Genomic DNA, 20,027 nt, shown 5'->3' with positions numbered 1-20,027 from the left:
AATAGTTTATAAAGGAAAAGAAATAGTTTTTGCCATATGTGGCTGAATTAGCAAGTTGTATTATCTTCTAAAATAGTAACGCTTCTCTCAGTATCAATTATAGGAAATCCCTGAAAGGTGGAAAAAAATTTCTCTTTCTAGCTCAAAGTATACAATAGTTATACTTTCTTGCAAATTATATTTATTTTAGAATAATTACTATTTCAAATTTTTAGATTTTCTATATAGTAAGAGGGCTGGAAAAAAATGGCACAACAGCTTAGAGCACTGTCTGTGTTTTTCATAATACATCAAGGAGAGGAGACAAAGACCCTACCTGACTTTGACATAGAGGAAACATCAACTTCTCACACATAGGTGGAGACTCCCTCTAGATTACATGTAAGATTATATTATATGACTAATTAGGGATTAACTAATGTGCCAGATTCTATGAAACACATGGCAGAGTTATATAGTTCTTGTGTCCACAGTCTGAGTGTTCTAGCATTCTCAGTGAAACTGACCAGGAAACAGAGAAGGAGACTAAAGATAAAGTAGAAGGAAGGAGGGAAGGAAAGAGGCAAGGGTGGGAGGAAGAAGGGAAGAGGGAAGGAAAGAAGAAAGGAAATGAGGAAAGAAGGGAGGGCTGGAGGGAGGGAGATAGAAAGGCCAAGAATGGATGAAATGGGGATAGAAGGGAAGGAACTTAAGGACTCTGGGAATAGGGACGAACAGAAGGAGGGGAAGAGGGGAATAACGGAGTGGATGAAAGTGTGTAACAAGGGAAGAGTGGGAAGGGAAGAATGAAGAAAGGAGGGGAGGGAAAAGGGATAGAAGGAGGGAAAGGAAGACAGGAAAGGGGAAGAAGGGATAGAAAAGGAAAGAGGGAGAAGAAGGGAGGAAGGGAGAGAAAAGAAGGAAGGAGGGAATTGGCATAGTGCTAGTTCCTGGGATCTGGACCTTAAACACAAAGCTTAGGTGGACACAGTCTCAGCAAAGGTTGCTTAAACTTGAAATGATCATGCTTTATGTGCAGCATTTTTGTAAGGCTGAAGTGGAGACGGTCTTCAGACACAAAGTGCAGCTGTCCAGATGAGTTCAGACTTCACAGTTCTGAGAGCACCCCTTCTGGGTTGAGTTTGATGTAGCCATGGGGCTCAGGAAAGCCATGATCAGAGTCACAATGACACAAACTTCCTACTACTTTATGTCAAAGTCTACAACAGATCTGCCTCATGAATCCATTTCTCAGGATGGCTTCCTGGCAATCTTAGGAGGAGGCAGATGAAATTCCACAGGCTTGATCTAATTGTTTTCATATAGGTGTGGTGGTCAAAATCTGGATGTGAGTAGAAGAAAGGGAGTTACAAATCTAAATATGTTCTACCTATTACAGCAGCATGAGCGAGCGAGGAGCCCTTCCCCGGTCAACAGGAGAGCAGCTAGTTTCATTACTGGAGCTTCCTGCTGATTTGCAGGTAGCTCCACTGGTCTACCTGAAAAAGTCTCTTAACTCATGGAGTCTCCTCTCCCCAACAATTGTTACTGCTTATATAATCTGAATAAAGTCCTGTGAACCCTGTAAATTTCTAGAGCTTTCTGAGACTTATGAGATGAGTCCTAATAGAACATTTCAATACTGAGTAAATACTTACACATCACCAGTGTTATCTACTGAAGTAAGATAATCAGGATTCAGAATGAATTCCAATCTCTCTCCATGACTCCCACAAGAAATCCATAGTTCACTTTTGCAGGTAAAGCTCAGATGGGCAAGTGGTTTCATACTAGTGTCATCTAGACATAGTGGTATCCTCTGTTGACGTGTGTTCTGTGTTCCTCATTCACAGGGCATCTACAGTTGTATCCATGGTGTGCACATTGAAGAAAAGAAGAAGTCTCCAGATTTCAATCTGACTGGGTCACAAAGCAACATGCTAAAGCTTCTTCGGTCTGCCAAGAATATCTCCAACATGTCCAACATGAACTCTTCAAGAATTGACTCACCTAAAAGAACTTCTGACTTCATCCAAAGAGGGTCCCTTATAGTGGACATGGTTTCAGACAAGGGGAATTTAATATACTCAGACAATAGGTCTTTTCAGGGGAAAGACAGCATATTTGGGGACAACATGAATGAACTCCAAACATTTGTGGCCAACAGGCATAAAGACAACCTTAGTAACTATGTATTCCAAGGACAGCATCCTCTCACTCTCAATGAGTCCAACCCTAACACCGTGGAGGTGGCTGTCAGCACTGAATCCAAAGGGAACTCCCGACCACGGCAGCTTTGGAAGAAGTCCATGGAGTCTCTACGCCAGGATTCTCTGAACCAGAACCCAGTCTCACAGAGGGATGAGAAGATTGTGGAGAATAGGACCCACTCCCTCAAGAGTCCTAGGTATCTTCCAGAAGAGGTAGCCCACTCTGACATTTCAGAAACTTCCAGCCGGGCCACATGCCACAGGGAACCAGATAACAATAAGAACCACAAGACCAAGGATAACTTCAAAAGGTCAATGGCCTCCAAATACCCCAAGGACTGTAGCGAGGTTGAGCGTACCTACATGAAAACCAAAGCAAGCTCTCCCAGGGATAAGATCTACACCATCGATGGTGAGAAGGAGCCCAGTTTCCACTTAGATCCTCCACAGTTTGTTGAGAACATTTCCCTCCCTGAGAATGTGGGCTTCTCAGATACCTACCAAGACCACAATGAGAACTTCCGCAAGGGAGACTCTACACTGCCCTTGAGCAGGAACCCACTACACAATGAAGATGGGCTTCCCAACAATGACCAATATAAACTCTACGCCAAGCACTTTACCTTGAAAGACAAGGGTTCCCCGCACAGTGAGGGCAGTGATCGATACAGGCAGAACTCCACACACTGCAGAAGCTGCCTTTCGAACCTGCCTACCTACTCAGGCCACTTCACCATGAGGTCTCCCTTCAAGTGTGATGCCTGCCTGAGGATGGGGAACCTTTATGACATTGATGAAGACCAAATGCTCCAGGAGACAGGGAACCCAGCTACTCAGGAGGAGGCCTACCAGCAGGACTGGTCCCAGAACAACACCCTCCAGTTCCAGAAGAACAAGCTAAGGATTAACCGGCAGCACTCCTATGATAATATTCTCGACAAGCCCAGGGAGATAGACCTTAGCAAGCCCTCCCGGAGCATAAGCCTCAAGGACAGAGAACGGCTTCTAGAGGGTAACTTATATGGGAGCCTGTTCAGTGTCCCCTCAAGCAAACTCTTAGGGAATAAAAACTCCCTTTTCCCCCAAGGTTTGGAGGACAGCAAGAGAAGCAAGTCTCTCTTGCCAGACCACACCTCTGATAATCCTTTCCTTCACACGTATGGGGATGACCAACGCTTAGTTATTGGGAGATGTCCCTCGGACCCCTACAAACACTCATTGCCATCCCAGGCAGTAAATGACGGCTATCTTCGGTCATCCTTGAGGTCAACAGCATCATATTGCTCCAGGGACAGTCGGGGCCACAGTGATGTGTACATTTCAGAGCATGTTATGCCTTATGCTGCAAATAAGAATAACATGTACTCTACCCCCAGGGTTTTAAATTCCTGCAGCAATAGACGCGTGTACAAGAAAATGCCTAGTATCGAATCTGATGTCTAAAATCTTCCATCAGTGTTTATCTATAAGGAAACATACGGAATGGCCAACGTACTGGAGGGTAAATGTTAGATGTCCCATAGTACCTTGCTAGAAGGAAGAGGATTTAGGGAGGTACTTTTTTTGTTGGCTCTTTTGCACATGGCTCCATGCCATAATCTTTCACTCAAGGAATCTTGTGAGGTATGTGTTGACCACAGCACATGCCAGATGGGTGAATCCTTAACCAAAAACAAATAAATGAATACGGGCAAGTCTCCCAGACGTGCCAACTGGGTATGGTGGCAATAATGGTGCATCAGATGGCAACAGTGATGTTGGTGATTGCCTATTTTCCAAATTCCATGAAGGTCAATCCACCATGTAACTTCCCCATCAGAAATGTCTCAGTTTCTCTAACACAGAATAAGCAATATGGTATGCATGTCCGTCTAACACAGACAATAAGACAGTTAAGAATGCATCCGCACTGTAGTAAGAATGACCCGCGCAAGGACTAAGAAGTTTGGCTTGTAACAGTTCTCAGCTTTCTTGTTATGCCTTCCATTACAACCCTGGCCCAGCTCCCAAGAACTCCAGGTTCCCCCCCAAAGAATAGCAAATCAGTGTGCTCATCATATGTATGCTACTTTCATTGTAGTCTGTCCCCAAGACACATCTGGAACACATCTGTAGCCACAGGGACTCTCAGGTGGAGAGCTAGAAGAATCTCTTTGGATGTTAATGTGTGCGTATCTCTCACCCTCAGCTTCAGTGGTCTTGTTCGGCGCTGCATAAACACATTTCTGTCTTTGATATCTAGATGTGGATCTTCTGTCTATGACATAGTGGCCGTTGTAGTTTATCTTGAAGACTTATGTACGTAAGTTTGCGTTTCCTCCCTTCTGGTGATGACTCAGGGTTGTATAGTATCTCTTACCCAATCCCTCCCAGAGTAATTGTAACATGTTCTATCCCCAAAAAGCTACGATGGTGTCTAATTAGCTATGTGTTGTGTTCCTAGAGTTGTTAATGTGGTGACATGTACCAGCAGCCATGTGTAATCTGTAAGAAGTACCATGCCCTCTGTGTGCCCAAGGCTAGCATGGTTTTACATTTATCTTCCTTAATGTCAGGAAACTCTATTAGACACTTCTTTTTTACAAACCTCCTCAAATCAAAAGCCTTCACACGATAAACCACTTGTGCATCTGTCACGAGCACCCTCCCAGCTAAGGATAAACTCTGTAAGACAGGGTTTTCCCTCCTCTGAAATATGCACCATTTCTTTAGCACCAACAGAGACAGATGAGAAATCTTCAATGCATTTGTCATTCCTGAGTCACCCACATTGTCCTGTTTTTGGTCCCCTCAAGCCTGTGTGCATATGATAGGACAGATACTCATTATTTTTAAAAAAATGGAGACAGTGAGGGGACTATTCATGCGTGGAAAATTTCTTAGCACATAAATTTTCTACCATATTTTTGAAAAAAGATTCAAAAGGTAGTTGTGATACTTATTAGAAAAGGACATATCACTAAATAGCAAATAATATAAATTAGACATTTTATTTGCTTCTTTTCTATCAATTATTATATTTTCAATGCATTTTGACCTTGAAATAGCTGGGATATCTGGCGATGGTATTTTGCACAAGACTTAGCCATATCGGTGTCTTGCTCCTATGAAAGGGACCAACCAGCCTTTCCTGTTTTCCTTTGTACTGGGTTTTGATTTGGGTTCTCAGAGAAAAGGACAGCACTACAGGTTGAAATTCCATCCTGTTTCTTTTCGTCATGGGGTGTTCTGGTTTGTAGCTGGTATTGTCCTGTAGTTGGAGGCAGGGGAGTTCTCGTAGAGCTTGAGAATGCGTTCAATGGAGCAGTGGAAACATTCAGCCGACCTCCAGTAGTCCATAATGTGGAAAGCGATGCAATAAGCCGAGTGCCAGCGATGGAGCAGTGGAGGGGGTGAGGACAGAGCACAGAAGGCACTGAGGCCGTGCCAGAGGTTGATAAACTTCAAAATCACATTTTCTCCCATGGATCCAGCATTCTCTCCTTCCCTAAGTTCCAGAGATGGAGAAGTCTGCATTGGAGAACCTGAAACAGTCTCCCCAGTTTCTGATCTTAAATTTAGGCTTCAGTGTCTGTAGTGTCTTTTAACTCCTTCATGTTGTTTCCCCTTGAGTTCCAGACCTGTGTTCCTCCTGCTAGGACCTCTGTCGTGTCCTCACAGAAGGGAATTTGAAGTCTCCTTAGAATACACAGTAGTGACTTGCCATAAATCCAAAGAGCTCTCTGCTTTCCTGCATTGTTCTCAAAGCCCAGGGAAGCTGCCGAATGCCACTGAGTTCCAGTGGGAGCACAAATTACATTTCTGCTGCTTCCTCTAAACCTTCTCCAAAATATCCGGAGATCAATCTTTTTTTCTATTAACCCCATAAGAAAGAAATTAAAAAGAGGATTTCGCTTCCAAAACATACCTATTACCAATTGTGTAATGGGAAAGAATATATATGTTTTAACACCAACATATATAAATAACTCATTGGTAGTTAGGGGATGTATGGTAAACATATTTTTTTTTCCTCCTGCACTAATTCTCTGACTCTTACATGCGATAATTCCAAAGAAGAAACTGAGAGGGTCAGTCTCCACGTGGAAGGTGACCATGTGGATCTGTTTGAAGGTAATCCAAGTGAGTGCCATTCATTGGAAAACTAACACAAGGAGTGGCAGATGGAGCCTACAGTAGGAGGCGATGAGGACTGGATGGGAAGCCCTGAACTATGTTAGAGGGTCCCAGTGTTAAACTCAGGCTCCAAGCTCTTAGGCTCAAGGATGCTAAAAAGCCAACATCCCTGAACCCAACAGCCAGCTTGTCATCTCAGAAGCTTTGGTGGGTTCCCCATTTTGGAAAACACCAAACTGTCCTTCAGATGGAAGTATTTGAACTCAAATAGCCAGGCTTCCATATCCTGCATACAAAAAAATTTCCAGGACATGACCCTAACTCTGCAAAACCTCAGTGCTCTGGGGAACAGTCCTGCCACCTTTACACCTGTAGGTTTCAGGCCACTTCTGGCTTCAGTGTTACAAAAAGGCAAACCCCCAGTGCTGTGTCTTCCTGTCAGTAAGACTTGCCTGGGAGCAAGGGGTGGTAACCTCACCACTGGGGTCTGCTCTGTCCTCTGCATTATTGTAGCAAGCTAAATAGTGGCTGCCATGCTGTGGGATTTCCCCTCCCTGCCTCAGACCATCCATGAGAAGGGTTAATATTTAGCTTTCTGGTGGAAACATTAAAATCTATGCAATTCAGCAAAACCCATCATATCAATTCACACTTATTTTCTGGGGAGAGAAAAAGAAAATTACACCTTGTTTACAAATGAAATAGTTTCATTTAAATGGGACTTTAGCCAAAGCAGTTAATTAGTCAAACGATCCATGGTAGTCACACTGTCTCACGTTGTTTATTCTATTTGATGTGTCTACCGCTGATGTGTATTAATATTCTGCATCCTTCTCAGGAAATGACAAATGCCCTAAATTCTTTGCAAATAGAATTGCTAATGAAAAAGAAAGCGAAAGTTGGTGTTAATTAAATGGTGATTAAAAATTTATCTCCCTTAAACCTAAAAAGTGCAGCTTTAGTAATTGCTTGTCATATAAATGAATACCCTGCGCTGGAGAGGCTTGTGGTTTAAGACCTAAATAAATACTAAAGTGAGAAGCGGAAATCTCCATCAGAAGAGCGGATGTACCCATTGGCAGGGTACACATCTCTGTACTGTTTCTCTGCGTGGAGCTTTTGTGGGAATCCTCAAGAAAAGGCTGCAACCTGTTTCAAGATGGAGCTGGTTGGCACTAACCTTGGCTATCATAGACTTAACTGGACTTCAAGAAACGGAATTTAGAAGGAAGCCAAATTTATCAGTCAGTATTTAATAGTAATTCAAGGTCTAAAGAAAAGAGGCCTTCTTTCCAAAAGCATTATTTATTCTACTTGAGTCGAAATTTGGCCTGTCTATGTGTCCTCCCTCTTCTTTTGGTTAAATAGGGTCAGAAGCATTCATTGGGAGTTTACGGGTCTCTACTTGAAAAGTTTTCCAATGCGAAGTTACCATTTTTCAGTCAGCCATTTTCCTTTGTACTGTGTTCATCTCTAATATCTCTGACGAGGTCAGCTTGATACAGATCAGAGATGACCCAACAATGCACTTCTGTGAATACAGTTGCTCATATGTACATGTATGTATTATACATGCTTGGTTTCTACAATTCACACTTAAGTGTATTATCCCAACAAACCTGTACATATTGTAAAGTTTATGTTAAAAATCAAATGGTGGTGATGGTGTGAACACACAGAAAACCCATTCTGATTATTTTGATAGGAGGATATTTATGTAGAGAGGGCATTATATTTTTTTAAATATCAGCTCTAGGAAGGATAGCAGGGCTCAAGGGACCTTGAGCATTGGTGTTCTTGGCCCCTTAAGGAATAAAATTCGGAGTGGGGAGTGTGCAATATATGCTGCTTACAGTCATTTTTGACTATGAAGCTGGTGTGGACTTACATGTGGCTTTTGTAAACCCATCAAAAGACATAGATTTCCTATTTAAATCTCTCCCAGCTCGTCTGTAACTAGAAGAGCTATCAGCATAGAAGAAACACAAGATGCCTGTCCAGAAAAAGCTTAGACTAAATGGATTTTGTGTAATGACATCAAGATCTTGGGGAAAGGAGACAGTGGCAGGTGACAAGGGACAGTAATCTGTCTAAGGTAAAATGGGAGAGCATTGGAGCTGGGGCTGGAACCCAAGACTCTGTAGTCTGATTTCTGGCTTGGTACCTTTACCAAGCTGACATATCTCTAGGTTTCTTTTGGGAAGACACTCCCCATGAGTCCCTCTGGAATAGGAGCCAGAGAAACTCACAGAACTGCCCTGGCTTTCTTTGTCCCTTGCTCTTTGCAAATCAAGCATGACTCTCTGAATTTGGTTTTTCTTTAAGCTCCTTTGCAATCCCTCACTCTCTCAGGGCCCCGGAGAAGAGAAGCTCTTCTCTTGGCCTGTCCTCTAGAGAAGATCCACAAAGGGTAGAGTTTAAAGCCTCTGACCAAAGAAGCAAGCTGGCAGCAATGAGGTCTCATCTGTGCTGCTGAGCAAGGGCTGCCAGCCAGCCCAGAGGACTAGACAAGGTGGCAGTTCATCTGAAGTCCACTTTGGGACCATGGGGCAGCAAATGGAATGGAAAATAGAATCTCTTCCTATAGGTAGTCTCTGGTTTAAGAAGTAAATTCCAAAATACAAAAGATAACCAACAACCATAAATAAAATCAGATTAAATAGTGAAAATTAGAAATAGATAATATGCTATTGTAAGAAGATCAAAAATAATTGATACTGTGATCAAACCTTTTTATTTATTTATTTTTTTAAAGAAAAAAGTTAGTCCCTGAGTATTAAGGAACTTTGGGGAAGGCAGTTGAGGTCCCTGCAAATGGCCTTGATTTGTTTGATGTACCCTGAGGCGATGGGGGGGGGGGCGCGGGATGAGAGCAACTAACCAGGTGAAAACTCATTCTTTTGTATTTTTGCACAAGTACTCTTGGGTCTGGCTCCAACCAGCCCTGCATGGCTTACCAAATCATGCCTCAAATGCTTCAAAGGAGCTGGAAAATCCTTCAAAGGATTGGAAACATAGGCCATGGTGTAAAGAAGAAAGAGGAAATGTAGAGAAAGCTTTACCAGTTAGGTCACTTATGGCCTGTGAAGACCTTTGTTAGCTCAGGGTGTGGACAGGTCAGGGGGGGAGGGAAAGAATGTTTCATGGAGTTCCAAGTGCCTGCTGCCATGGATGGCAAAAGAAATGTCAGGTTCCCTAGTGAAAAATAAAAGAGAGGGCAAGGATGTGAAGGAAGGGAATCCAGGTGTGTTTCCGGAAGGATGGAGGGGTGGGGAGGGTGTGGAAGGAGGATTTTCACACTATGTGTACCATTCTATGCATAGGAGAATGTTATAGTTTCTGCTTATCATGAGTGTGCACCATGGGTCAGCATCTGAATCTTGAAATACCCAGCTATTTCTATACTGAATGAATTTAACCTAAAATTAAGTATTATTGTTCCCATTTTGCAGATGAGGAAACTGGTTGTTCTAAGCCTCACTAGCAACATGGAGGTCAGACCAGAAGCAGAAAGAGATTTATTAATTTGAGGTCCCCAGGATTTTCCCCATGCATCCTGCCCAGGTTGCCTGGTTTGGGGTGTATCAAGAACTCTTGGGGATTCCTCCTCTGTTCACAGCCCCTTCCAAGACTGGAACACTGTTCATGTCTCTCCTCCTCCCTGTGCTTGCACTCAGCATTAACTTTTTTTACTTTCTATTTTGTTTGCTTCGAAAATTTACCTTCTCTATTTAGCATGTGCCTAACCTTAAATATCCCTCTGCCCATCTCTTTTCTTCTCTAACAGTTGGCATCAGGGCTAGTACCGTTAAACACATGTACATAGTATGCTTTCCCGGGTGTGTGAGCAGTCACACACGCACATGCACACACTGCCTTGTGGTCCTCAGTCAAAGCTCTTCAATACCGTCACCCCTTTCTCAACAGGACGCTGTTTGCAGACTCGCTGGTCCTCCTGTCTGTCTGTGTTGGTTTATCTTTGCCAGGCAGACAGAATGGAGTTCAGAGGGAGGGCAGGGAACAGGGAATAGTTTTGTATAAATGACTGAGTGCTTTAGTCGTCAGGGTGATTGAGGGCCAGCTATTAAAATGCTGTTGTTGTTGTTGTTATTGTTGTTGTTTCTCTTGGTCTGTTCCATTTGTTAAATTGCCTTAGAGGTGCACTCCTGGTCATTAGTATCAGGATAATTGTCCACGCACCAACACTTGTTAATATCCCAAGGAAGAGTGTTGAGTTGGGATGCTCACAGCACTTCAGAGGAGCCAAGAGTGGCATGGTGACTAATAAGTCATGCAGATGATGCTCCCAAGCACACAGTGCCATCTGGGCATCCCATCCCACCCATGTTCTAAACCATACTTCTTTCCCGGCATTTATATCTACAGTGAGGTAGGGCACACTAGGCCCATTTTATAGATGAGAAGATTGAGCTGGGATCACAAGGAAAATTGCTTTGGAAGGCTCCAGAGTTACATTTTTATTTAAAAAAAATGCAATCATTGCTCCAAGTGCTTCTGGGGAGTCTTTGAACACAGTATAAATGCCCTTAGCTTGATTCCTGAGAATAATTCTCCAGGTATTGTTATCCCCCAAACAGACAGCCAGATGCTTCTTACTATAGAGATCACTGGGGCTAAGGATACAGCTCAGTAAGTAGAGCGTTTGCACAGCACACACAAGGACTGGGCTCCATGCCCAACTCTAGGAGCATGAACTGAGTGTGGTGGCACATGCCTGTGATCCCAACACTCAGGAGGCAGAGGCAGAAGGATCCTGGGTTTATGTTACACCCAGGCTACATAGTGAATTAAAGGCCAGCCTGGGCTACGAGAGAGCCTGTCTCAAAAATGAAAACAAAATCACAGAGGTTATTATTATTTAACAGCTATTCTGAGACCATGTGTTTCTGCAAGAGACAAGGAGACTCTCCCAGGGATGTCAAACTCTTCAGAAAATGGAGTGTCCCAACAATGGGGCTGAGCTCTCCATCTCTTTGGAGCTGTATTTCAAAGCACACAATTCTCCAGCGGACCACAACTTATTTAAGATGGAATTATTCCTCAGATTCGCTCCGGAAGAAGCAAATCAGAAATTCACTCACCAATTCCGCTTAGGTACTGTATCAGCAAACCGATGATAAGTCTGCATCTTTACAATTCTAGAACATTCCTCATTATCAGTAGCCCTGGGTCATAACCTCTTCCAGTTAATTCTCTTTCACACCTTTGGGAAGGATTTAGAAGCCTTCAAAAGGATATTAGCATAACGCATAGCCAATACCACAGATGCCTTTTAAATTGATAAGGTTAACTGTTCTCCAGCTAGCATAGGTTTGTCTTTGGCATTTTCAATATTTCTCATTGATCTGACATTTTGCTGTTTCAAGCTTTTAAAGGGCTCGAATCAAAGACTATTGATAACTGAACTAGTAGTGAAGGTCCAGAAATATAAATATGCGTTGTCTGTTTTTCCATGAGAAACAATCACAGCCTTTTGAATTCATTGGAGGTTTTTACATTAAGCATGTATGACGTATTGAATTGTTTCTCTTCCAGGTCAGGCTAATTCACATTAAGAAATGGCATTGACTTTTAAAAGCTATTTTTCTTTTAAAAATATCTTAAATGTATTAAGTTTGTAGACACAGCTCTGGGGCCATGACCATTAGGGAAATAGTCCATGTCAGAAGCAGAAGATTAAACATGATTTTGTGGCAAATCTGAACAATCTTCTTTGAAATTTTGATGAATTTGGAACGATCAAGCTGACATTTCTAACGTTCGTGTTAGTTGAAATTTTTCATTGAAAACTATGTAAGTGAACAACTTTTTTCAAAGAAGATATTAAATCAGTGATATGTAGAAAACATGTCGTTGGAAAACACATATCACAAAATAAATGTGGGTCAGATGCTTTCCCAGCCTGAAGGTCCCTACAGATGTTTTTATGGCTGTTTTCGAAGTCTGAATGTTACACGCGTTCATTCCCCTGATAAAACATATTTAAGAGCATATCCTTGCCAAATTAATTGGTAGAATTCATCGTAGTTTATATGGCACTGGGATGTTTGTGGATGTGAACTTATATATTTCAAGCTGAATATCTGAAAGAATTAGGTGAGTTAATTGGTGGCTTGAATAAGAAATAGCTCATAAAATTCATAAATAACGGCCTTCTCAGACAGTAAAAGAGGGTAAACTATTCATTTTCCAGTCATGTTGTAAGATTTGCATAATGTACAAGCTACCCATTGCCCACAGGAGAGTTCTTGAATTAAACAACTTATCCATAAAGGGTTTATGTGTGAGTCTATCTTTAGCCCAGTATGAATGTGGTTGAATACATACGCAGAGGGTTTCCATCCACAGCTACATGAAACACCATCTATAACTCACATCAGGACTGGCTTAACGTCTCGTATGGTGGAGCCCAAGGATAGTTGTGTGCTCCATTCAGTGGTCTTCATTCGGGAGTAGATCTTCACCCAGTCACAGAAGTTTATACCTGTCATGTTCTGATCCACTGCATGAGGAAGTGCTAATACTGTATTAAATATTTCCAAGCATAGCTACAAAATTACACGTTTGCTTAACACCTTTCTATGATAGAGGAAGTATATACTATGGTTGTCTTCTTGTAGTATGTCTCTTTAATTTTGTTCAATGTGTTATCAACTGTTTTAAGGAATGGGATTTGACATGTGTGTGCAAACTGATATGTACAGAACTCCCGGGGCAAAGAAAGTGCCCATCATACAGTGTAAAAATGTAAATACAGGAAATTTCATTTTTCTAATAAAGATAATTTCTGCCAATTGATATGAAAATGAGAAATGGATCTGTGGTCTTTGTGTTCTTGCCGCTGCTGTGTGGAACTTGCTAAAGGTTCCCATGAACTTAAGAGTTGCTCAGAAAAAGTATCTACTATGGCTAGTGGGGAAGGATTGGTGGACAGTAAGGAGGTGGGCAGTGACTAGGGTGCCGCCAGCAACACAGGGCAATGGCCTGCGGTGGGTATAGCCACTGTAGAGAAGTGCATGTTCTATTAGGGTGAATTTGTTTGTCTACAGTTTCTTGGCATGTAAGCAAGGGAAGTCTAGATTAGCCTATGTGTATGTACAATTTTGCATGTTTAGAATGAGCTGTTATACATGAAATTTCCAGCTATATAATCTCTGGCATACAAATAAGGATCGCACAAATCAGGCACATGCAAATTAAGGGAATCCTCTCTGACCAAAGTCCAGTCCTGGTCAGAAGCTTGGATCAAGGCTACAGCTCTGTGGTGCTGTGTTATTCTACTCCAGGCAGTTTGCCTGGACAGGGTGGGGGGGGGATTGTTTTGAGATTTTTGGTCACACATAAAAATTTTCTAGCAGGTAGTCTTCCCCTACCCCGTGTGTGTGTGTGTGTGTGTGTGTGTGTGTGTGTGTGTGTGTGCATATGTATGAATGGGGGAGGGGAGAAGAGGTGTAACTGGAGATTGCTCATTCACTTCCTGGCCACCCAGGCCTGAATAATCACTCAGAAGCTATATTAATTACAACACTCTTTGGCCAATGGCTCAAGTATATTACTGGCTAACTCATATCTATTTAACCCATTTCCATTAATCTGTGTGTCACCATGTGGCTTATTGGAAAGGTTCCAGTGGTGTCTTTTTCCTTCAGCAATTACATGGCGTCTCTCTCTGGTTCTGCCTACCCTCTCTACATATCTCTTCCAGCCTGACTATATTCTGCCATGCCATCAGCCAAAGTAGCTTTATTTATGAACCAGTAAAAGCAATACACATACAGAAAGACATCTTACATTATTTTTCCTTTTCTTACTAAATAAAAAAAATCTTTTAGCTTTAACATAGTAAAATTATATATAACAAAACAGGTATCAAACAAGAATTACACTTAAGCTATTTAGTCTATTTGTTTCTGAAAGGTTTCATATCTAATTTATCTTTTATCATAACTAAGAAAACCTATAATTATAACTATCTGTCTTCAACTCTTCAAACACCCCAGAATTATATTATATTACCTAAGTAAGCAGGAAGTGCATTGTAAGCAACTTCTAAAACTTTAGAATTGACAGAGACATCTTGCTGCCTGGACAGTCACCCAAAGTTCTTCTGTAACATTGGGGCCAGCCTACATGCCCATAGTATCCAGCAGACTTTTCCATGAGCAGAAAATCTGAAAGATTGTTTTATCTATATTGGCAATTTGTCAGTCACTTTTGCTATGATTATCATCACTTTAAGAGACAAGCCACACCCACTCCCTCGCCCATCAGATGAGGCAGGCTGATCTTTAGCTTCTGGCCTTAGCTTGCTCTCTTTTCCGTCTTCCTTTCAGAGAGACAGCTTCGCTTCTGCCTCTCCCCACTTTTCCACCCCCCCTTCTCTCTATGTGTCATCTTCTCCTTCTCCCCACTCTAAGTAATAAATATCCAATTCTATTCTGTTCGATGTGTTGGTTCACGTGTCTCCTACCCGCCACCTGCTCACACAGTCAGGCTAGCTGGGACCAGCCTGCCTGCCATGTGTCTCCCTGCCTGAGAGCAGCCACTGCTTGGGGACTGGCAGCTGTCTCTGCCTGAGACTGGCTGCTCCCAGAGCCCACTGCCTGCCTACTGCCACCGGGGATCTTGCAGCATTTTTAGAAAATCGTAACAACTTTCTTCTGTGTCCTGCAGAATGTCTGGCAGTTTCCTCTGTGAAGCAAGAAGGACTTTCTTTTGGAAAGTTTAGCAGTCACGTTTCTGTGGGTCCTACATGTCCAGTTCAAATAATATACCTTCAAGCAGTCTAAGCAAGAGCAGTTTCTTGACTAAATGGCTAGCAAACTCATAAGGAGCCTCTTCAATGCCCATCATCTTCTTGAAGTAGATTTGTGTTGCCAGGAACAGATGTGTCTCATTGTCATGAAAAGTTCTAACTTAACATTTTAAATACCACATTCTGTAGGTCTTTGAAAGATTTGAAGAATATCTATCCACCTGAAATATATTACTATATATCTAATATAACTAATGTGACTACAAGTTTGGCTATTATAGATGACTATCAATCTGTATTTCTTAATTATAAATTATATTTTTAAATGAGCTGCACAAACATAATACCTTAATCAAGAGCAGATATACATATACACAGTGTAACAAAATTGACCTTAAATTTTTATTAATAGACCAAGATCCATACTAATGCAAAGTATCGATCTCTATATCATATCCCCTCTTAAATGAAAACATTTATAAACAATCATTTTGGGAATTTTGATGTTGTTTCCTCCAAATTGCTTCCTGCTGTTTGTTTGGTGAAGTATTCTTAGGATTTACAAAGACCTTTCAGGGGGTCTTCTTCCATCAAACCACATTAGCCAGAAAGGAATCCACAGGTTCTCATCTTCAGTGGAAGCAAAAGCAGAACCTCTTTTCTAAAGAAACATATCCTTAGACTTTAAATTTTGAAGTCAAGATACCTTTTAAATATATATAGTGGTATAGCTTAGCCAGTAAAATGAAATGTCTCTCTGTACTTAGTTCATTCACAGGCAAAAACCTAAAAGAAAACTCAATAATATACAGAATCCAGACTCTCTGTGTATATTCCATCTTTACATGGCTTGTTTTTTCCTTACTCTTTTAATCTATGACTGTCTGTACTCTTATATTACTTTTACTGTCTCTTTAAATACTTTATTTTTTAAAACTACTTCTTTTTATAGCTGTCTATATTTTTTCTCTCTTCCAATCCTAAGTACATTTTAAAAACACATTATGACCCATTCAAAGGTTTATTTATGTCTAAATATGTCTTTATTGTGTATCTGTAACCATTTTATGACCAGGAACATTTTATTTTTAAATGCTAAGCAGGCATGGCTAGGATTAATGAGCTGCAATTTTGCCTGTTGGCTCCACCCAGTCCAACATGGCGGAGGCATTTTCACCACCTCTGCAAGCCATGCTCACTGCCTCAGCTGCTGGGACTCAGTGGGTCTATGTCACTGCCATTAAGCAACTTGTCACATGCTGCTCACAAACCCCATAAATGCTCTGTAACAGGATCTCCTAAAAGAGCCAGGGACAGAATTGTGGACATCTTGAACCAGGAAGCCTGCTCTTAAAGGAGCCGTGCCTCTGCTCACAACCAGCAACAGAGCCTATCTGAAAATATGTAGCTTCCAAGAAACTGCACTTGGATCTCATTTTTTTGGGGGGGGGTCTAGAAGCCCTTTTTTTTTCATAGCTTTTTTAGGTTTTATGTGAATGTATGTTGTCAAATGTTGGGTTGGGTGCCATTTTGTAACTAGAGAATGTTCATTCATTTTCTGGCCACCCAGACCTGAATAATCACACAGAAACTATATTAATTTCAACACTGTTTGGCAAATGGCTCAAGCATAATCCTGGCTAACTCTTATATCTTAACTTAAATTAACCCATTTCTGTTAATCTGTGTATCTCCAGAAGGCTGCTGCTTACCAGAAAGGTTCCACCAGCAAATTTCTCTTTCAGCAGCTGCATGAGATCTCTCTGACTCTGCCTACTCTCTCTCTCTATGTCTCTTTTAGCCTGGCTATATTCTTCCCTTCCATTGGCCAAAGCAGCTTTATTCATCAACCAGTAAAAGCAACACATATACAGAAGATATTCCACATCAATCAGGTATCTTAGTTTCTTACTAATGGCCTTCCTATCCACAAAGGTGATCTTGCCTGCTTTTGGCAGTGTGCAGGGAAGAACAAACTGTGGAACTGGGGAGAATCTTCAGGATTTCAGCTGAAAGCTTTGCCTTTATCCTTTGCCCATATCCCATCTGCCTGGGTATCTCCTGTACTCACAGCCTTGGTTCTGATGTTGACCTCTAAACAAGAACCTCTTCCTTATTCAACTATGTGGATCTTTCTCACCCTCATTGCTATTGCCCTATGCCAATGCCAGACACAGATCATCCACAGTCCCATCCTTTGGATTATGAAGAATGAACAGATCTGCTTATTTGAAGTGGCCAATCAGAATACTCTGACATTTTGAAGTGGCCAATCAGAGCCCAGTGCTTAGTGCCAAGTCTTCCCATTCATCCCAGGAAGCATCTCTACTCCAGAACTGATTTCTCAGGCCAGATGTCCAGTGGTCATCCCTCACTTCATCTCCCTCTACATACAACCCATCAGGCAGATATATCTGCCTGACCCTTACCCTATGCCCAGAGTCTCTCCACTCTTCATCCCCTTACCCCTATTTCTCAGTCCTTCAGGGGAAGTTTATCAAATTGTAAAACTCTCCTAATCCTTTCACTTGCTTCTACGCTTGCCTCCATCATGACCTATTGTCTAGCAGAGAACAAAGTCACCTAACTAAAACACAAAGTAGGTATGATTCACTTGACTCCATCCTCCAGTATCATCCATCAAAATCAGAATGAAACCTAAATCCTTCCCCCATGGTGACAAAGTGCTGATTTGTCTTCCTTTTCCCACCTTATGTGTAGCCAATCCGCACCATGCTCCCCAGTATTCTGCTGGATAAACTCTCCTTTCAAACACAAGCAACTCTAAGCCTCTTCGGTTTGCTTGACTTCATCCTTACCTTATTTAGGGTTCTGGTTAAATGGCATCCCCTGAGTTAAATGGCACGGTCCCTCAGATAGAAGCTTCCATATCTCTACCTCCTTTCTGGACACCTTTGAGTCCTTGCAGCACTTTCTTCTCCTGAAAAATTTTCAGAGATTATGCTTATTATACTAATTTTATCACCGCTTTGTGTTTGGTTGTTGTATGCACAGACTTGTTCTTAATTCACTCATTGTCTGCTTCCTAGCATGTAACACAGAACACTGTGAGGTGTCTGTTACACAGTAGGCACCCAGTAATGTGTCAAGTATAGGTATCTCCATGTTCAGGAGCATCATACCCTTGAAGAAGTGGATGGGATCTGACATGTAACTCAGTGGAAAAACATAGGCCTAACATGCCCGAGACACTGGGGTCAATCCCCAGCACCCAAAAGAAAGAGACAAAAAAGGGCAAAAGAAATGGATGGTTTTATAGAGTTTATGTTAGAAGATTCCTAGTATCTCAGCCCTTTCTTGTGTTTCTAACCCAGACCTTATTGGCCTCTCTGGCCCTTCTTACCTCGCTTGTAAATAATGATGGGAGAAAGATAATGGTTCACTTGTGCACAGTAAGCACTGTATAGTGTCAGTTAAAACTGCTGTCACTATACTTGTGATCCACCCTGCCACCTCTCTTGATCCCTCCTATCCACAAATAGGCTTCCCATCTGCTTTCATGAATTATTGCCCTTGCTGTTCTCCCCTCTGGTTCCCTTTAGATCTTTTCTCTACTCATAGTTTTTTCTACCTTCATTTCCATGTGTGTGCACATGCGTGCGTGCATGCATGTGTGTCCATCCTGCACAGGGTTTCTCCATGTAGCCCTGATGTCTTGAAACTCACTCTGTAGATTGCTGTCTTTGAACTCAGAGATCTGCCTGGCTCTGCCTCCTAAGTGTGTTGGCATTAAGGGCAACTTTTCTTGAGCATTTTTTGTGTTCTGCATTCCAGATCTGAAAGACCTTCACAGATGTCATGCTAATAACTCCTTCTAGACATAGAAAAGCTCAGAATTTAGTCCCTCTGTGATGCATCACACTCTAAACTACAACTTGGGTGCATGTAGCCCAAGATTCAATATTTCAGTGTTGTCATGAGGCACTGTCATTGTGAGCAAGAGAACACTCCTTCATTCCCCAAATAATTAAATCCCCAGAAAGTGAAGACCTGTTGATCTCAGAATAGCACAGAGGAAACTGACATTCTTTGCCTTTTATGATGCTATAGCAAACAGCTGAGGACAGGGATTATGTGAGGATGTGTGTATTTGCAGTCGTGTGTGGTGTGGTTGGGTCACTGTGCATGTTTGTGTCTGTAAGGGTGGGCATCAGAGGACAACTTGGCTGCCAGTCTTCTGCATCTTCACCTTGTGGTTTTGAATGGCTAGCTAGTCAGAAAGTCCTGGAGTTTTTCTATCTCTGCCTCCCTGGATCTGACATTACAAATACCCATTACAACACCCCATAATTTTTAAACAGGGGTTTGGATAATATGGCTCAAGTCCTCTAGCTTACAAGACCAACCCTTACACTGCTAACTTTATTTACCTCCTATTGCTAAGATTTATTTGACTGATGTAGAGATGGAGGCTTACTGATGTAAGTAACTCTATTCAGGACCCATAATGCATTGGTACATGGCACAGGAAGGGATCTGCAGACCAGATATTCTACACTATGAACTTTTATGGCACAGAAATATTTTTCTTCTCTCTTGCATCATCCTGTCTTATAAGCCCTACCTTCCATGAGCCAGCCTTTCTTCTGGAGCAGCAGAAGACAGGATATTTCCAACACATTTTCCTTGAACTGAAGTGGCACTAAATGCCATTACTGCTATGGAACTAATTGGCATTTTGTGGGTTGCCTTTACATCCATGTAGCCCCATTTAGAGGCTTATTATTTCCTAATGAGGAAGCGATTTATACTTAATACTGTGACACTTGCTTCTGCCAGTGACATTGCTCTCTGGAATGACTCAGTTTTTTTCTTTCTCCCCAAGATTCTACTGGCTGCAGCAAGTGAACACAGCAACTGAACTTAATTAACAGGCAGCTCAGGTCCTGGAACAGGGGAGGCTCTCACTTGCCAGTCAAATTTGC

At 41.9% G+C, this 20,027-nt stretch overlaps 1 protein-coding gene across 1 annotated transcript in view; it reads left to right on the top strand.

The window, feature by feature from the left end:
• Grin2a (glutamate ionotropic receptor NMDA type subunit 2A) overlaps positions 1-13,133 on the top strand; it is a 445,415-nt gene extending 432,282 nt beyond the window's left edge. The window contains exon 14 of the mRNA XM_005349294.3: positions 1,833-13,133. Coding sequence (XP_005349351.1) covers positions 1,833-3,632 — 1,800 coding nt within the window. The 3' untranslated portion in view covers positions 3,633-13,133. The remainder of the gene's footprint in view (positions 1-1,832) is intronic.
• The last annotated feature ends 6,894 nt before the right edge of the window (positions 13,134-20,027 follow it).

Source organism: Microtus ochrogaster, chromosome 7 (genome assembly GCF_000317375.1).
Source record: "Microtus ochrogaster isolate Prairie Vole_2 chromosome 7, MicOch1.0, whole genome shotgun sequence".
NCBI classification, from domain to species: Eukaryota; Metazoa; Chordata; class Mammalia; order Rodentia; family Cricetidae; genus Microtus; species Microtus ochrogaster.
Note: the sequence above shows the minus strand (reverse complement) of the source record. Positions and strands in the feature narration are given on the sequence as shown.